The following is an 18,558-nucleotide window of genomic DNA, read 5'->3' as shown; positions in this document are numbered from 1 at the left end:
GTGTAGAGTGGTCCTTTTGTTACCACAGCAGTGAAATAATGTTACATGAATGGGAGGCTATGGCTCAGGAGGTGGCGTAGTGGTGGTTTGATCTCTGTGCCCCACTGGCTCAAAGATGCAGTGAAAATGATGGAGAAACAGAACACAACAAGCAGCCTTCTCAATTTTAATATCACAGGCTCGGTTTTGGTATAAACTGGCTGAACCCAGAAGCAAGAAAATATACAGAAAGAAAATAACCCTAAAAAAGAAAATTGGCATGAATAAGGGGAATTCTTGGTTCAAATCTGGTCTCCTACATACACACACAATCCATGCCTACAGCTCACCTGTTGAACCCACTATAACCTGCAACATCTCGAATACATAATACATACAAATTTAATCCAGGCAAACTATGCCATTTAGCTGCAGGCAGAGAAAGATGGAGCAGAGAGAGAGAGAGAAAGAGAGAAAGTCAAATCTACAACCAGACATTCCAATGCAAAACAGCCAACAAGCCAACACTCATTCTGTAGAGCGAAGGGGAGGTAGTGTGTTCTCTCCCTCTCTCTCACACACACGTCCCCATCATTACAGTTATTTCGAGGGAAAGCACTTTAATTTCCATGCAGACAGAGATTTAATAAAACATATTTTGTTCTTACCTTGTGTTGATTCAATGTACAATCAGAAAGCAAAATCCAAGAAGAGATCTAATAGTTGTTTCCTTCATTTTTCCTAGACACACATGAGCTACTTTTAATACTAAGGTGAGACCAAAGGTTTTTCCTCCTACTTCTCAAATTCAGCTCACGGGAAACAATCACATACAATCTCATTTATGTCTTACTCTGATCAAAACAAGAGATCTCTAAATTATTTTAATACTGTATGTCTAATTAAAGTCTCGTGAACATGAGACCATGAAATCAGAGAAAGAGCTCAAAGAAAACTCAACTGTGACTCCTGGGTTCTCAAGATGCTTCTCAAATATGTCTCAGTTTTCTCATCGTGACCTCAGGAGCAAATATACCATCTGTGTATTACTCTGATCAAAAGATCCATCCATCGTGAACCGCTTATCCTGCATACATTGGGTGAAAGGCAGCGTACTCCCTGGACAGGTCGCCAGTCCATCGCACACAGACAAACAACCACTCACTTGTAACTGTTCCAGGGGAAGGAAAATGTTGGATATAATTATTGTTGAAAATATATAGAAGTGTAATAGATATAAATCCTTTTCTGAAGGTAGTAAAATCTATTCATTATATGGTGTAAATAATGGTTAAGCCTAGTGGGAGGGGCTACTGTCTTTAAAAGTCGCCGCTTTGGCCTGTGAGGGCAGTCTTGGCCTGGTTACAGAGGAGGTAACTAGTGAACTGTATGTTGGGTTTTTGTGTAACTTTATTATTGAGTAAGTTATAAATTCTTTTTTCAAATAGTTAATTTTTGTTTCATTTTCTTTATGCAAGTTTTTTTTCCCCACTGTTTGCACTTTGGAGGCCGGCATAATAAAAATCACGCCACTATTTTTCAACTACGCCTGTGTTTTCTCTTATTATTGAGAGTTTGGAAGAGAACCCCGCTACATATGGTGTCAGAAGTGGGATGGCTAGTCGGAAAAAGGTATCCCGCCCTCCAAGGCAGCGCACAGGGCTGCGTTCCCAGTGGCGGGGACAGCAGGAGGAGATGGCAACCAGTAATGCAGACCTAGCCTGGGAGACTGTACCTTCATTGTCGTCGTCATCAGAGGAAGGTGAGGAGGGGGGCAGTTCCTGGGCCGCTCCAGCAGCACGTACCACCCCCGCAACAACAAGTGGACCCGGGGATGGGTTACTTACAATGATGAGAGACTTCTTGGCAGCCCAGCAAAGTAGAGAGGAGGGGCTGTTGGCAGAGATCCGAGGACTGAGGGCCTCTCTTCCATTGACTTACCAGGTGTCACAACCTTCCGCCCAGCCAAGTCGAACTGCTGCCCAAACACTTCCTGCTATCAACCTTCCAGTTCCTGCAGCAACCCCAAGCACAGTGACAGCAAGCAGTCCCAGGCGGGAACTTCCCACACCCGCTCCTCGGCGGGTGCATCGTGATGCACTCTTGGAGGCATCCTCTCTCCAGTTCAATGACTCAAGCGGCAGAGATGAACAGCCAAGGTCAGAATGGAGGCATTATAGTGAGCCCAAAATTCCACCGTTTCAGATGGGTGAGGACATTGAAAATTATTTGCTACGTTTTGAACGCATTGCCAAAACGAGAGTGAGTGGGCATGCAGACTTGTTCCCCTGCTGTCTGGAAAGGCACTGGAAGCCTACACTTCAATGGATGAGGAGCGAGCAGACTGCTATACAGACCTGAAGGCAGCGCTGCTGACCAAGTTCGACATCTCCCCAGAGACGTACCGGCAACAGTTCCGATTAGCAATGATACCACCAGGAGAGAACCCCACCGAGACCTACCACCGCCTTAAGGGCCTCTACCGTCGCTGGATCCGGCCAGAGCAACACACCAAGGAGGAGGTTGGTGAGGCCATCATCCTGGAGCAGTTACTTCGAGTACTTCCTTTCGAGGTCTTCCTTTCGAGGTGAGGACATGGGTGAAGGAGCATGAGCCAGTGGATGGCCTTACGGCAGCAACAATTTTAGAGACACCAATTAACCTGCATTGGATGGTGGGAGAAAGCTGGAGCACCCGGAGAGAACATGCAAACTCCACACAGAAAGACCTGGAACGACCAAGGTTCAAACCCACAACCTTCTTCCTGTGAGGCGACAGGGCTAACCACTGTACCACCGTGCTGCCCCTGCTCAAAAGATGAGATCTCTAAATGATCTTAAATACGTGTAATTTAAGTCTCCAGAAGCTGGATCAGATCATCGGATTGCATTTTCTTTTTAGTGGGTTTATATTTTTACTCCCCTGAATTTCAAATCCTGTATTGTTTTTATTGTATTTATTGTTGATTATCTGTTCAAAGTTACTGAGAAAAAATTGTGTCATTGAAATAATGCGCTTTCAAATTGAATGTTTTCCAATTTTTTAAGGTAATCACAGCCAGTATAACTGGAACACCCATCACTTTGACATGATGTTTAGAGAAGAATTCATTAAGAACTGAATCCACACAAGAACAGAGATACAATGTCATACAGAATGACCACTTTTACTTTTGATACTTAAGTACATTCACTATGGAATACCTTTGAATGGAATTTTGAGGACTTTAAATGTAGATATGGTATTTCCCCTCGGTTGAGTAAAGGAAAATTGTACTATATTTAAAGACAATCAGTTCTTCAATGTTGATTTTAGCTGGATGGCGCAGCAGCAGCGTTGTCACCTTTTGAACAGCAGGACTGGGTTCAAAACAAGCCTCCAGCAAGGATCTCCAAGCATAGACAGGAATGTAATATAATGAAGTTCACTAACATCTCCCCAGTGCTCCTAACTGCTTTTTAGGAGCAATAAACAAGACATTAATGAACTCAAAAAGATACAATGACGAGATCTCATCTGTTACTTCCATTTCTCCTTTTGTAATCTCAATATCCATTTGTCTTACCCAAGTCTCAAAAACTCAATCTCTTCTCGTCTCATCTTGGCTCCCAAAAAGAGGAGCAACAATTCAGACTGAAATTATCTAAAAAATTTATACAATTGAGATCTTAGTGCTTTCTTATCTCAGTCTGTTCTGAGCACAAGATTTTCCCCCTGTGATGTTCTATTCAGATAACCTTCATTATGTGTAACATACAAGCGTGTCTGCAAAGTAAGAATGCTTTTCGGCTCTGAAATTACAAAGTGAATATAAAGATGTAAAGTCCTCTAACTACAGTATGATGACTGCAGCATCTTATCTGATGATGCCATTAAAGGTGCCCTGTGGGGTTTTCTTGTAAACAAACAAGTTTCTGTTTACAGTTAGTGTTACTCACCAAGCTCAAATAAAGCATACAAAAAACTAACAGTAGGGTGAAGGAAATGTCAATCAAAGAGTCTGTCGGTTAAAGCTATTTATTTCAGTATTTTTGTTCTATTTGTTGAAATTCTCTTTACATCCCGACAGCTTTTAATAAACTAAATGCTCTGAAAAAACAATCTTGTATCTGTGGCTGTTGGGGGGCTGTAATAAGCACAGCCAATCAGGTCAATCGGTCAGGCCTACTGTACCTACCTTCTTACCTGCTCGTGCACTCGCTGTGCAGGAAAATGTGTTGTTGGGCTTTGGAGAAGAGAGGGGGTGGGATTTTTTTTGTTGGTTACTTTCAAAGCTGTCTCTTGCCAATTTCTCCAACACAGGCTACCCCATCTTTGATCGATTAGCCGATCAACAGAAAATTAATTTTAAAAAATGTTGATAATTTATTAAATTTTGAAGTAAGAACTACAACATTTGCTGGCCGCATCTTCTCAAATGTAGAGACCTGCAGCTTTAAAGTGTTTTAAATCACTGTAAAGTGAATATCTATTTTCTGACATTTAATAGAGTAAATGTCATGGTACTACAGTAGAACCCAGGAGCAGACTTACACAGGCACGAGAGTGGAAAATATCTGTGCATTCATGTATTCATGGAATAATCGGAAAAATTATTTCCCGACTGGGAAAATTCACGTGAACGCCCACTAAAGTCAGAAACAACTACTCAGAAAGTCTGAGAAAATGTTGCTACATGAGTTGCCAAGTCGTTGATGTCAAACACGTAGAAACATGGCGGACAACATGGCTGAAGGTTGGCTCACGTATTGCATATTTATACTATTTTTTGCAAGTGTAATTTGTAATATGGTATTAGGCTACTGTTAGCTTGCCTTCCGTGTAGTGTGACCTAGATTAATTAGAATTTATTTATTAGCAGTATTTGCAGTACAAGCAATATTTTAGTGGTTTATATTTTAACTCTGGGACAAAATCACTTTGTAATAGAAAGATAGAATAGAAATAGAAAGCTTCAGACTGTTTCAGCATACTTGGATGACAATGACAATCTAACATCTTCAGAAAAACAACTTCACAACTTGGGAAATGGGACCATCTGAGGAGCATGTGAAGCAGCATAAGTATTTTATTGTAGAAACAGGCAGGGAGAAGATGTCCTGAGGTGAGGGCAGATATCCCGGTGAAGATTCAGCAGAGAAGATTCTGAGGATGTGAGCTGCCTGGCAGGCTTGGCAGGCAGGAGTGGAGATTTGGTAGACTGGAGGCTGAGAATCACAATAAGTACTCTTGCAGGAGGACAGGCAGGCAGGCAAGCAAGCAAAGAAACAAGCAGATACCAAACTGGCTAGATTTTTAAAATTTTTTAACTGCGCTGAAGTACAGCACATTAACATACTGCTTGTGGCATCACAATAAAGCAGAGACTGGATGTCAGCACTGGGTTCTTGTAGTGAAGAGGTGATGACTTGATGAAGACCAGGTGTGCTGATAGCAGATGACTGGCAGGTGTGTAGACTTGGCCAAGGGAGAGTAAAAGGGAGCCGCCCACAACCAGAGAGAGAGAGAGAGAGAGAGAGAGAGAGAAGGGGCAGACAAAACCAAAACACACCAAGCACACCACATCCACCAAAAGAACTTAAATAACAAAAACACATTAACTTAACAAGCGTCACAGGGAGGGGGAGTGACACTAAAAATGCATCAATTAAACAGTACATGAAAATAATCACTAATTGCAGTGTTCATGCCGTGAAATTGCAGATAGCAATAGAACACACGTAGACACTACAAGCAGACATGTCTATGTAAGGTTGTGCTGGTAGACCTCTTGGGCACATCTGCTCTTGCCATTTCAAACACACACACACACACACACAGATTTTGTTCTTTACTGTGGAAAGTAAGAGAGAGGGGAAAGGTGGAGAAAGACTGGAAGACAGAAGGGAGACAGATTTAAGATAGGAGATGTAGACGAAATTTCAGGTTGAGCATCTTTGAAAAACATTAAATCCTCTTGGTACAAGAATAGAAAGTACAGTATGTGTTTTTCAGGTCTTTACAACATGTGTGTTAAATCCCATGGATGCAGGGTAAAACGTCTGCTTTGTGTTACAACTCGTGCACCTTCTGCCACATGTGTACAGTCTGGTTTCTCTCTTATTATAATCTGGAAAATCTCCATCAACCTCTTGTTCACAAGTTTTTTTGTCAGGTGTTCAAACAGTTCCACACAGGTAGCTCTTTGGTGCTGTATTGAATTCAAGTTATTTATAACATGACCTGCAGAGGCACGTTATTCTGCCTGACATTGCTAGATGCTGTCAAAATCAACTGATTAACACAATAATCCTTACAATAGCTCAGAGGTAGTCATGATCCACATCTGTACACAGCATGCACAAATCACGTTTTCATCTCTACGGTTTTTTTGCTGCTGTCAGTCACAAAAAACAACACAAGCAATTTGTTTTTCCAACATTTGGATACCAATGAAAATATTTGGTCTAAGTTTCTGAAAAAGCACTTTAAAATTATCCTTATTATAACCTTTGTGTGTTCTGTGTAGGGCAGTGTCAGCAGATTTGGATCCACTCTGAAGGTGTTTTGAAAAACCAAGCTGAGACCATTTTCTTTTTTGATTGAGTGCACCAGTATTGTCCCCAATTATTTTTGGTTGATCTGATATACTGTATATATATATATATAGGTCTGATTTAAATTAACATGATTGCTGTTTTTAATGAATGTATGACTAAACCATACAAATGCAGAAGGACATGCCAGTAAAGACATGTTAGATACAGTGGGGGGAAGTAGTATATACACTGCTGATTTTGCAAGTTTTCCTACTTACAAAGCATGTAGAGGTCTGTAATTTTTATTATAGGTACACTTCAACTGTGAGAGACCGAATCTAAAACAAAAATCCAGAAAATCACATTGTATGATTTGATACATCAGAAAAGCAGAACTTAATATTTAGTACAGAAACCTTTGTTTGCAATTACAGAGATCAGACGTTTCCTGTAGTTCTTGACCAGGTTTGCACACACTGGAGCTGGGATTTTGTCCCACTCCTCCATACAGACCTTCTCCAGAGGTTTTGGGGCTGTCGCTGAGCAACACGGACTTTCAGCTCCCTCCAAAGATTTTCTGTTGGGTTCAGGTCTGGAGACTGGATAGGCCACTCCTGGACCTTGAGACGTTCTTTCGGAGCCACTCCTTAGTTGCCCTGGCTGTGTGACGACCCAGCCACGACCCATCTTCAATGCTCTTACTGAGGGAAGGAGGTTGTTGGCCAAGATCTCGCGATACATGGCCCCATCCATCCTCCCCTCAATACGGTGCAACCTCCATGCTTCACGGTTGGGATGGTGTTCTTGAGGTTGTACTCATCCTTCTTCTTCCTCCAAACACAGCGAGCAGAATTTACACCATAAATCTCTATTTTTGTCTCATCAGACCACATGTCCTTCTCCCATTCCTCCTCTGGATCATCCAGATGGTCATAGGCAAACTTCAGACAGGCCTGGACATGCGCTGGCTTGAGCAGGGGGACCTTGCGTGCGCTGCAGGATTTTAATCCATGACGGCTTAGTGTCTTTGAGACTGTGTTCCCAGCTCTCTTCAGGTCATTGACCAGGTTCTGCCGTGTAGTTCTGGGCTGATCCCTCACCTTCCTCATGATCATTGATGCCCCACGAGGTGAGATCTTGCATGGAGCCCCAGACCGAGAGAGATTGACCGTCATCTTGAACTTCTTCCATTTTCTAATAATTGCGCCAACAGTTGTTGCCTTCTCACCAAGCTGCTTGCCTATTGTCCTGTTGCCCATCCCAGCCTTGCACAGGTCTACAATTTTATCCCTGATGTCCTTACACACCTCTCTGGTCTTGGCCACTGTGGAGAGGTTGGAGTCTGTTTGATTGAGTGTGTGGACAGGGGTCTTTTATACAGGTAACAAGTTCAAACAGGTGCAGTTAATACAGGTGATGAGAGGAGAACAGGAGGGCTTCTTAAAGAAGAACTAACTGGTCTGTGAGAGACGGAGTTCTTACTGTTTAAGTGTGAGTAAATCTTACTGGTTGGTAGGTGATCAAATACTTATGTCATGCAATAAAATGGAAATTAATTATTTAAAAATCATACAATGTGATTTTCTGGATTTTTGTTTTAGATTCCGTCTCTCACAGTTGAAGTGTACCTATGATAAAAATTACAGACCTCTACATGCTTTGTAAATAGGAAAACTTGCAAAATCAGCAGTGTATCAAATACTTGTTCTCCCCACTGTACATTGCCATTCAGAGCAATTATTGGAGCTTTGAAGGGCCACATATATTTAATGTTGGTGATAAATCATAATGTAATAACGTTTTTTTAATCCAAGACATATTAGATTATTCCAATTTTATTAACAAAGAAGCAGTTATATATATATTTATTTTTACAAAGCCTTCGACAGTGTGGAACAACCATTAATAATGAAGCTTTACTTCATTTTGGAAAATTTTGGAAAAATTTCAGAAACATGGTTCACACAGACATCAGTGTCTCTTTTGGTAACGGTAGTTAACCTCGTTTTGATATTAAATTTTATTTTGAATTGCTGCTGACTTTTTTTTACCAATACACTGCAGAAGATGCTGAAGGTATGAAAATAGGAGAAAATAAGTTAATCATTTTTCAACTAGCTAATGATTCCTGTTTATATTTTTAAAGAATGAAGTGCCATTTAGGTCTTAAAATTAATCAGAGTCAATGTGATATTTTAACAGTACATAGTACATCATTCTGATAAGACATCAATAAGTTGTGTAGCGGTAAGAAGAGTATTAAGCAAGCATTAAGCAGTGTTTGTCTAAACCATATGTCTAAATGTAATTGTCAGTAGTTTTATATGCCTAATTTGTTATTTGACTGTCTGGTGGTCTATTTCTGTTATCTTGTAATTTTAAGTGGAATAACCTGCCACTCAAGCTTTACTGTTTTCACAAACAGGCTCTTGAAGCTTGAATTCTTGCTTTCAAACATAATGTTTCTCCACATTCATGCATAATATGGAATGATCAGCATGTATTGTCCAGAAACAAGTTCAAATACATAAAATATGTGATTGATAAAGGTGTAATCTTTGTCTGAAAGTTTGGTAAGACCCTAATACATTCCTCATTCCAAATAAAATAAAAGATGTTCACATGAATATATTAAATAGATACTACCCTTGTAATAAAATATTACATACATTTAAAGTAGAAATTTCTCCAGTCTTTCTGTAAAACAGAAATTGAATCAATTTCTCACTTATTCTATATTTAATCTTAAGAGTTCTGGGTTATTATAAGTTGTATTAGATTAACACCAATATTAGAAAGTCATACTTTTGTTTCTGAATTGTAATACTGGCTCACAAACTACATATAATGCTCTTAAGCTTATCTGTCTTGTCGGCAATATCACATCCATAAAGTTAGGAGCTTCCAACAGCACAACTTATATCTGTCAGTTTTGTGTTGAATTACAGTATCTCTTTCTCTCTGCTTCTAGGACTAACAAGAAAGCTATTAAAAGACCTCTCAAATAATCGATAAAATGCTTAAGATATATCGTATACGTCTAATTTCTCGTACATTTTGATGTTGTCTATGTTTTTTGTTTTGTTTTATGTTTTTTTTAATCACCTTTGATAATGTGGTAGTATGTATTAAAATGAGTGTCAAAATTATTTTTCAATGTGCTCAGCTAAAATATATATTTCTTTGTCTCTTCGGGTGGCTGTGGCTCAGGAGATCGAGCGGGTTGCCTGTTAATTGTAAGGTCAGAAGTTCAATCCCCAGCTCCTCCAGGCTGCATGTCGAAGTGTCCTTGGGCAAGATACTGAACCCTGAATTGCCTTTGGTGGCTGTTCAACCAATGTAGGAATGTGTGTGAATGTTAGTTTCTGTTTGAGCATTTAGGCTCAGTGTGTGAATGGTGTGATGTAGCGTAGAAGGTGCTATACAAATACGGAGCATTTACATACTGTATATAACAACAAAAAAAAGTGCATCATTTGGGATAAATGTTATTTTACAGTGACTATACATGCTAGATAGCCTAAATTAACTAGATCTAGAAAGCTATTTATGATGCCAGCTTAATGCACTGGCTGCACCATTCAGCCACATGCCAGCAGTAATTCTGAAATGGCCTTACCTTTATTTTTTTTGTCAAAGATTCTGAACTAAGGAAAGCATGAGATATAGCTGTCAGATGGAAAGATTGTGAGCATAATGAAAAGTTCTCCATAGGTTTCATTAATTTTGTATTGTTACGTTATACTATAAGTATATTGTATTATTTTATATTGTAATATTGTATACAGTATCTGAAGTGAATTAAAGAAGATGAAAATAAAATTTGTGATATTGTGTAATAGCAACGGTCTAGCCTGCAGTTATCATGTGCATCTTGGGGTGTACGGATGAACTGACTGGATGTAGCCTACTTCTCTTTACTGGAGTCATGGGAACAAAAGTTTAAAAAGTCCTTATCATTTTATCAATAAATTGATTTAATTATTTCTAATAACTGTCAAATTTAGAGTTAGTTAGAGGGCCTCTATCCTCCCACTCATCAGGTGTCACCGCCCATTACGATGAAGTCTGCAGGGTGGCTCGTGTTCAGCTGTGATCAGCATTTAACCAGTGACCAATTTAAGAAAATCTGATTTTAATCTTTTTCTGTCGCGTCCTGTCCCCCCTCCCCTCTCCGTCACCGCTGTCCCTGTCTGATGACGTAGTGTTGTCGGTGTTTACCATGGCGGCTGTCTGTTAATTGAAAGGAAAATGTGGGTTTTATAGCTGCAAGAACAGTCATAGTTTAACGGGAAAAAAGTCAGAAGATATTTCGTTGAGAATGACCAACAGAACATCTTATTTTTATGACCCAGACGTGGGCAACTTTCATTATGGTGAGTTTGGTTATCGCAGTGAACAGGCCGACAAAGGGTACATGGTGCTAATGTGCTAGCTACATGCTAACAATTTAAGGGATGGGTTTTATTTTATTTTTGTTTAATTTTGAGCATTTCACGCCCTGTCGGTGCATGTGGAGATCTGTTGTGCTGTTTTTCACTGTAGCACAATGTCATATTCATTGTTACATTTTGTACAAATTCCCCAGCATCTGGCTTGCGTAGCAAAGTTAGCTAACGCTGGGTTAACGTTAGTTATCTGGATTGACAGTTCTCAAAATGTTCGCTGTCTGTCTGTTTCGACTTTTCCTGAGACGTCTATGTACTTCCTTCAGTAACTGTAACAGTTTAAATTAATCAGGATGCAGCAATTAGAGATTAGTTTACAATAAGAGTTATGCTGCTTTGAAAAGTCAAACTTTAATGCTCTGATGATAAAAATATGCAGAGCTGAAGGTGATTTATTATATGGACACAGCATGCTCACATGTTATGATTGTTCTTATGTAGTTTGTATGATGCTTTGTCAATATTGTTGTTATACATTCATGCCAATAAAGCTCATTTGAATTGAATTGAATTATACTTAATACTGTTATTGCTCGATTGATTGATATTATTATGAAAATAAAGAATAACTGTACACTATCTATAAAGATGTAGCCTGCTGTTTTAGTATATTTAACAACTTTTCTGTGGTTAGTGATTTAACCATCATTATGCACAATGGGCTCTTAGATTTTTTATTTGTTAGTCTGCTTTGTGTGGTCCTGAAATTAAGATGACTTATTTATATATTGGGCACGTCATTCTAATACACTATGAATGCGTTGCTGTCTCTGCCAGGTGCTGGCCACCCCATGAAGCCTCACCGTTTGTCCCTGACTCACAGTCTGGTGTTGCACTATGGACTCTACAAGAAAATGATGGTAAGCAGATTTAGATTCAGTTTTCACACTGAAATAACATTTGCTCACCCTTTTGATTCATTTTTTTTAAAACCTCACTAAAATCAGGAGTTTTTAAACTAATGCAAAATTTTAACTAATTATTATTATTTTTCCTTATTAGGTGTTCAAGCCATACAAAGCATCTCAGCATGACATGTGTCGGTTCCACTCTGAAGACTACATAGACTTCCTACAGAAGGTCAGCCCCAATAATATGCAGGGCTTCACAAAGAGCCTCAACACGTTCAATGTCGGAGATGACTGGTGAGTATTACTGTTTTTCATGAAAATGGTTGATGTGGAAAATATTAATGCCAAAATTGTTAAAGAGGTGGTATTGTGCTTTTTGGCTTTTTCCCTCTCCTTTATTGAGTTATATATCTTTTTTGTGTAATAGGTTTGCAAAGTGAAAAAGCCCAAAGTCCAGCCCAAAGGGAGTTCCCATCTCCCACAGAAAAAACAGAAAAGCTAAATGCGCCTCATATAACGCTCGCCAAGCGGCTACTCCGACACGCCCTCAAAAACACCGGTGGAAAAATGCTGAGCTGCAGCCCACACCTCCTCTCCCTTCCAAACACTAGAGCAGGCAGTCAGTGGACATGAAGTTGTTACTGTGATGTAGAGACAGAGCTCAGTTAAAACTTTATGGATGAAAGATACATTTGTTAAAAATGAATAACTCATCATTCTGAAACTCTTGCTCCAACAAAGCTGTGTTTTGCGGCTTCTCGCTGACCCGCCCTTCTCTGCTTCTGATTAGCTAGTAGTCCTTAACTAGGAACTGCACATGTGCAACTCCCAACAAAGATCATTTAGAGACAAGATGTATCACTCCATAGCTAAAACGAAGCCTTCAACACAAGGTGAAAAGAGTAACTGCAGAAATGTGCAGTATGACAAAAAATAAGGTGTTTTTGGAAAATTAAACCATGTAAACCTGTTCTGGTACAACCCCTAAATAAGATTTTGAACCTTAAAAATGAGCATAATACCACCTCTTTAAATATTTTGACGCTATTGCAATTTACTGCACAGTCATAGCGCAAACAAATCAGTATTTAATATCAGGTTCTGGGTCATTTCCTTTGTATCCAGGACAATTGAATATCTCATAATTTTAAAGTAGTGCTATTGCTCTTCTTACTCCCTTGAAACATTAGTGATTAGTCAAATGCTTAAATGCCTGTATTCTCCATCTAATAACTATTCAGTTGACTATCGCTGTTTAGGGCTGCGCCTACGGATTATTTTAATAATGGATAAATCTAACGACTAGTTTACTGATTATTCTAAAGGCCTTTTTTTATTACTCAATTCATACAGCAATGAATCTATCAAATAAATATCAAACACTTGTCTTAATAAATTAATATTTTATTCTGTCATCCTGGAAAAGAGGCATATAAAGCATATTAGAATAATGATAAAAGTGGCATATCTTAAAATGAGTCTTATTTCAATGTCATTGCTGTGTTATTATATTTATAATAATAATAACAACAGACCCTATTTGTTAGATGGTCAGAAAAATACTGGACCTCATATTCAAAAGGCCTGCTCTGACACAGATTCATTTAAACAATCTGGGTGAATCCTTTCACTAAGCTGAAGAATCAGAATTTTTACTTGAGTTACTTGACTTGAAATTGTTCGGACATGTATTCATTTCATTGGGGGCGAAGAAGAAACAATTAAAAATCAATTTTAAGTGAGTACTGCTAACAGAAACAGGTTCCTTGAGTTGATAATCCTAATATACCCTGATTGTGTGTTACGCACGGTGATATATTTTTGTATGTTCCTTCAATGATGTTGATTATGTCGATGAACTGCCCCAGCCCTATCACTCTCAGAGGAGTGACTAAACCATAATTAAAACATTTTTCGCCTGTGTGTTTTTGTTTCAGTCCTGTGTTTCCAGGTCTTTTTGAGTTTTGCTCAAGATACACAGGAGCCTCCTTACAGGGAGCTACACAGCTCAACCACAAGGTAACTTAGACACACACACACAATTTGGTGCAAACACACATGATTGAAGTCAGTGAAAATCAATAGTCTGTGCCATTCAAGCAGTTCCCCTGCCACAAGCATCGTAGGTACTGATTTAGTTATTGTTATCATTTTAGTTGCTGCCATGTTAACTTACTGTTCTGCTCTGTGGTGGTTTAGCAGATGATCCCTGAATCACTGGGCGTCCCACCTTCAGACAGTGTTAACACTTCATGATTGAAACAGCAGCAACATGGCTGCAGCACTGCTGGCAGGCCGCTCGTGACCACAGAGTCATGGTGACTTAGTGATCTTTAGTTGATAGTGATTCTACTTTGTTTTCCAGATCTGTGATATTGCCATCAACTGGGCCGGAGGGTTGCATCATGCCAAAAAGTTTGAGGTCAGAACAAAGTCCTGTGTATTGCTCATTCCTCTCTGCTAAATGCATTTAATCAAGCTGTGAACGTGTTAAAGGTCTAAAATGAGTTTTCTGTGTTTGCAGGCATCTGGATTTTGTTACGTCAACGACATCGTCATCAGTATACTGGAGCTACTCAAGTAAGAGGACGCTCCTCTAAATAACCCTCAGCAAACATTTGCTCCATCTGTTTCTCTCTTTACGACTGTGTGTGTGTGTGTTACAGATACCACCCTCGGGTTCTGTACATCGACATCGACATTCACCATGGTGACGGTGTGCAGGAAGCCTTTTACCTGACTGACCGCGTCATGACGGTGTCCTTCCACAAATACGGGAACTACTTTTTTCCAGGAACTGGTACGAGCTGACACATGTTTTGTTGTTCAAATAGTGTTTCCTTTTGTTTCATTTTTGCACAGATTCTGAACGTGCCGTTCATCTGCATGGCTGGTTTAGATGTACTATAAACAGACAGCTAAGCTAAGCAGAGGAACTGAAAACTAAGCATTAGCGACTTTTAAAATATTTGTTGTTGTGTTTCCAACATTTCCAACATTTGTAGAGAGATAAATCCCCAACCCTGCACATTTCTGATTTGATTTCTTAACATTTTGGTTCAAAGGAGGTGTGCTGCTTCAGTACAGTATGTTATTAATCTGTCATCTCTGCACAAGTGTGTATTAATACTCTCTCTCTCTGTGTGTTTGCTGCAGGCGACATGTATGAGGTGGGAGCAGAGAGCGGCCGGTACTACTGCCTTAATGTTCCTCTCAGAGATGGCATCGATGACCAGAGTGAGTTGACTTCCTGCGCACATTTAATTATTGAAATGTATAAAATAACTGTAATATTATTGTGTTGACTGTGTCGGTAGCTCTGAAGATAAATACCGCTCTGAACTTGTCATCATATGAGCCACGGCCAACGCGTGTGTGTGTGTTTATGTGTTCCAGGCTACAGGCAGCTGTTCCAGCCGGTTATTAAACAGGTGGTGGATTTCTACCAGCCGACCTGCATCGTTCTGCAGGTCAGCGAGTAATTCTGAGTCTCTTAATGCAGCGTTTATCTGTTTTATTAACACCCGCCATCTCGGCAAATGGACCGTTTACTGTGCACGTGTGAGAAAATGACAGATGCCTCTGTTTCAGTGTGGTCAGGGAGCTATTATCACATTATAAGGCTGTGCATGTAATCACAGGATGATTGTTAACACATTTGAAGCCTGTCTGTTGTCCTTCTTCCAGTGTGGAGCAGATTCCCTTGGCTGTGACAGATTGGGCTGCTTCAACCTCAGCATACGAGGACATGGGTGAGACTGACTTATCTGAAATAGCCGTTTTCCAGTTAAGGTGAAGCGCTTAGCTTCAAAAACTGTGGGTTTTTTACATTTTTTTTATCCTGTATCACGAAGCCAGTTCAGCTCAGTCCAATGAACAAGCTATAAATATGTGGAGCACATGAGAAAGTTCAAATGAATATCAATGTTTGCCATTGTGAGCCACCCTGGTTAAAAGTGAGCCAGCTTTGGGCTGAACCTACAGCTGAGTCCAAAGATGATTCTCACTTTCGCGATACAGAGCTCAGCTCAGACCATAGTCATCAGTCCTCTTTTACAAACACACGCCTTCTGTGTGCACGGTACAATACATTTAGTCACTTTTAACATAAAGTAATGGTGACACAGGGGTTTAACTTGTCCATTAAGGTGTGTGTGCGCTTTGCACTCTGTCTCTCAGTGAGTGTGTGGAGTTTGTGAAGAGTTTTAAGATTCCTCTGCTGGTCCTGGGAGGAGGAGGATACACTGTGAGGAACGTGGCTCGCTGCTGGTAAGTCCGACACTGGTGTTAATGGTCAAAGAGGCGAGGGGGGGTTACATGTCCCGAGGATATTCATGAGCTGGGCTTTATTTCAAATAACGGCTGTTTTGTTCCGTTGTAGGACCTTTGAGACATCTCTGTTATTGGATGAATCCATCAGTGACGAACTGCCTTACAGTGGTGAGTTGTACTTAAATATACCAAAGCTCTCAGTTATTATGATTTTGTAAATATGCTGCACCTCAGTGCCTTCCTGTCGTGTGTTCCTGTTGCCCAGAATGGCTTCAGTAGTAGAGTCCTGTTGTGTTTTTGTGGGTGGCAGAGAAAATGCATTTGTGAGCATTTTCAATTTTTAGTGCCATCTGTTGGAACAACGTGATTTTTCACAACGGAGAGAAACCACCTCTGACTTCTTTCCGTCCTCCTCTCGTTTCTGTCGTCTGCAGAGTATTTTGAGTACTTTGCTCCAGACTTCACGCTGCACCCTGATGTCAGCACCAGGATTGAAAACCAGAACTCCAGACAGGTGAAACACCACGCCACACCAATTAGTGACAGTGTTATAGTAGCATAGTCTACAGGACCTGAGAAAGTGTTAGTTACCTGCAGTATCTCACAAAAGTAGGTGTTCGGCCTAATAAATCAAAAGACCGATTAAATTTTACCGAACAATTACGTTAACATGTCGGCAGTGTGGAAGCATTTTAAAGTGTCCGAGAAAGAAACAAACATCGCAGTTTGTAGACACTCTTCTGCTGAGTGTGCTTTGAAAACAGCCTGTGCATCGTGTTCCAGTTGTTTCTTGAGCCGTGTACATGTCGTTGCAGTACTTGGAGCAGATCCGTCAGACAGTGTTTGAGAACTTGAAGATGTTGAACCACGCACCCAGCGTCCAGATCCATGACGTTCCCTCCGACATGCTGAGCTACGAACGCAACGATGAGCCTGACCCCGACGAGAGGGGGGGCGAGGAAAACTACACCAGGTCAGTAATCTGGGACACCCCCGGGCTGAGGCTAAAACGAGTGCGAGTTGTTTTACTGTGAGTTTTTTCGCATATCTAACTGGCTGTCAACAATGTCACTTCCTCAGGCCGGAGGCGGCCAATGAGTTCTACGATGGCGACCACGACAACGACAAAGAGAGCGACGTAGAAATTTGACCAATGAGAGGAGCGGAGCTTTCCCTTGCAGCATTCTGGTTGCAACATCACATCATCACTGCAGATTTAACAGAAACTTCTGGAAGCACTGAGAAGACCGTCAAGCTCTGCTCATTTTCTCAGTAGATTCTGTTTTAAAAATTCCTCAATCAGCCGTCCTTCACGCTGACATCATGGTTGTTCCATCACGCTTCAGAGCAGAGGTGACGTGAGCACCAGAGCCTCGTATATAATGTCACTGAGTAGATCTCCACACGTGGCAGGATTCCTATTTCTGTTTGGGTCAGTACATGTCACATCATAATGCTGAACACTGAAACATGTATCAGCTGTGTTGCGTTTATAATAGGATGTTCTTGAATCTTGAATTTACAAACACTGTCAGCTAGAATCAGAACTCAAAACTTCCTATTCTGTACATGCACATGAACAGTGAAATAACTAGATATTTTTTATTTTTCCACCTGTAATATGTTCCATATTATCTTGGTAATGAAATGTATTTGACCTTTGAAACATGAAAATGTCACCTTCAAGTAATTATAATTGTTTTAATCAGCCGAATTTAACTTAGCAGCAATATGTTTATTTTGGTTTTAGGACTCAGCTTAAGCAATTATTTTTCCCCTCACACATAAAGGAGACACGTGAAGGCAGAAACAGTTTCTACAAGGTGTCATTTCATCTTACATGACATGCGCATGTGAGAAGCTGTTCAAGTGTCTGTCACACATAAGCCAGGAACAAATGATTCCAACCATAACACTTCTTATTTTACCCCTTTCTTTCCGTTTTTAAATCCCAGCATTATCCATGTGCCTTACAGCTCTGAAAGAGTCAAGCCCTGGTGTAGAGCTGGGCACTTTCACATCACCTATCATTTTAACTCGACAGCGATGTGCATTTCTGGACTTGAGCTGATCCAATCAGCATTCCTTTCTCTTCTGCGTCCTCTGCTCGTTACTGTATATACACGTAGAAATGTATAAAACTGTGAGTGTGTTCATAACGTAGAGGACAGCTGTGGCCCTGAGGCTGGTAGTTTGGTATTAAAACATTTCGCACTGAAGGTAGTTGATCCAGTGATCAGGTCAGAGTGCCAGGCCGTCACTGAGGAACTTTATTGAAATAGGATCATAACGGATGTACATTAATGGCTGAACTATTTCTACCATCTGCCAGTCCTCTTTTAACCAGAAACATGTTTTGTGTGATTTTTTTGATATTGTCTTCTACTTATGTTTTTAATAAAAAGACCAAACTGTAACACCTGTGTGTATGTGATTGGAACATATTTTAAAGGCAGTTCTTCATTAGCAAGTGTTGAACACCGCCACCAG

At 40.2% G+C, this 18,558-nt stretch overlaps 1 protein-coding gene across 1 annotated transcript; it reads left to right on the top strand.

Annotated features, from left to right (window-relative positions):
• The first annotated feature begins 10,689 nt into the window (after positions 1–10,689).
• On the top strand, positions 10,690–18,485 carry hdac3 (histone deacetylase 3). Its single transcript, XM_038699813.1, has 15 exons — positions 10,690–10,873; positions 11,723–11,805; positions 11,948–12,090; positions 13,734–13,815; positions 14,162–14,218; positions 14,321–14,376; positions 14,463–14,596; positions 14,953–15,033; positions 15,193–15,266; positions 15,484–15,548; positions 15,976–16,065; positions 16,178–16,236; positions 16,503–16,582; positions 16,884–17,041; positions 17,149–18,485. Exons 1-15 carry the CDS (start codon positions 10,819–10,821, stop codon positions 17,216–17,218), a joined length of 1,287 nt encoding a protein of 428 aa, XP_038555741.1. The 5' UTR covers positions 10,690–10,818; the 3' UTR covers positions 17,219–18,485.
• The last annotated feature ends 73 nt before the right edge of the window (positions 18,486–18,558 follow it).

The sequence above is a fragment of the Micropterus salmoides genome, unplaced genomic scaffold (genome assembly GCF_014851395.1).
Source record: "Micropterus salmoides isolate LMB-PRFRI ecotype aquatic unplaced genomic scaffold, ASM1485139v1 Ms_hic_scaffold_5, whole genome shotgun sequence".
NCBI classification, from domain to species: domain Eukaryota; kingdom Metazoa; phylum Chordata; class Actinopteri; order Centrarchiformes; family Centrarchidae; genus Micropterus; species Micropterus salmoides.
The sequence above is the reverse complement of the archived record's forward strand: the minus strand, read 5'-3'. Positions and strand labels throughout refer to the sequence as shown.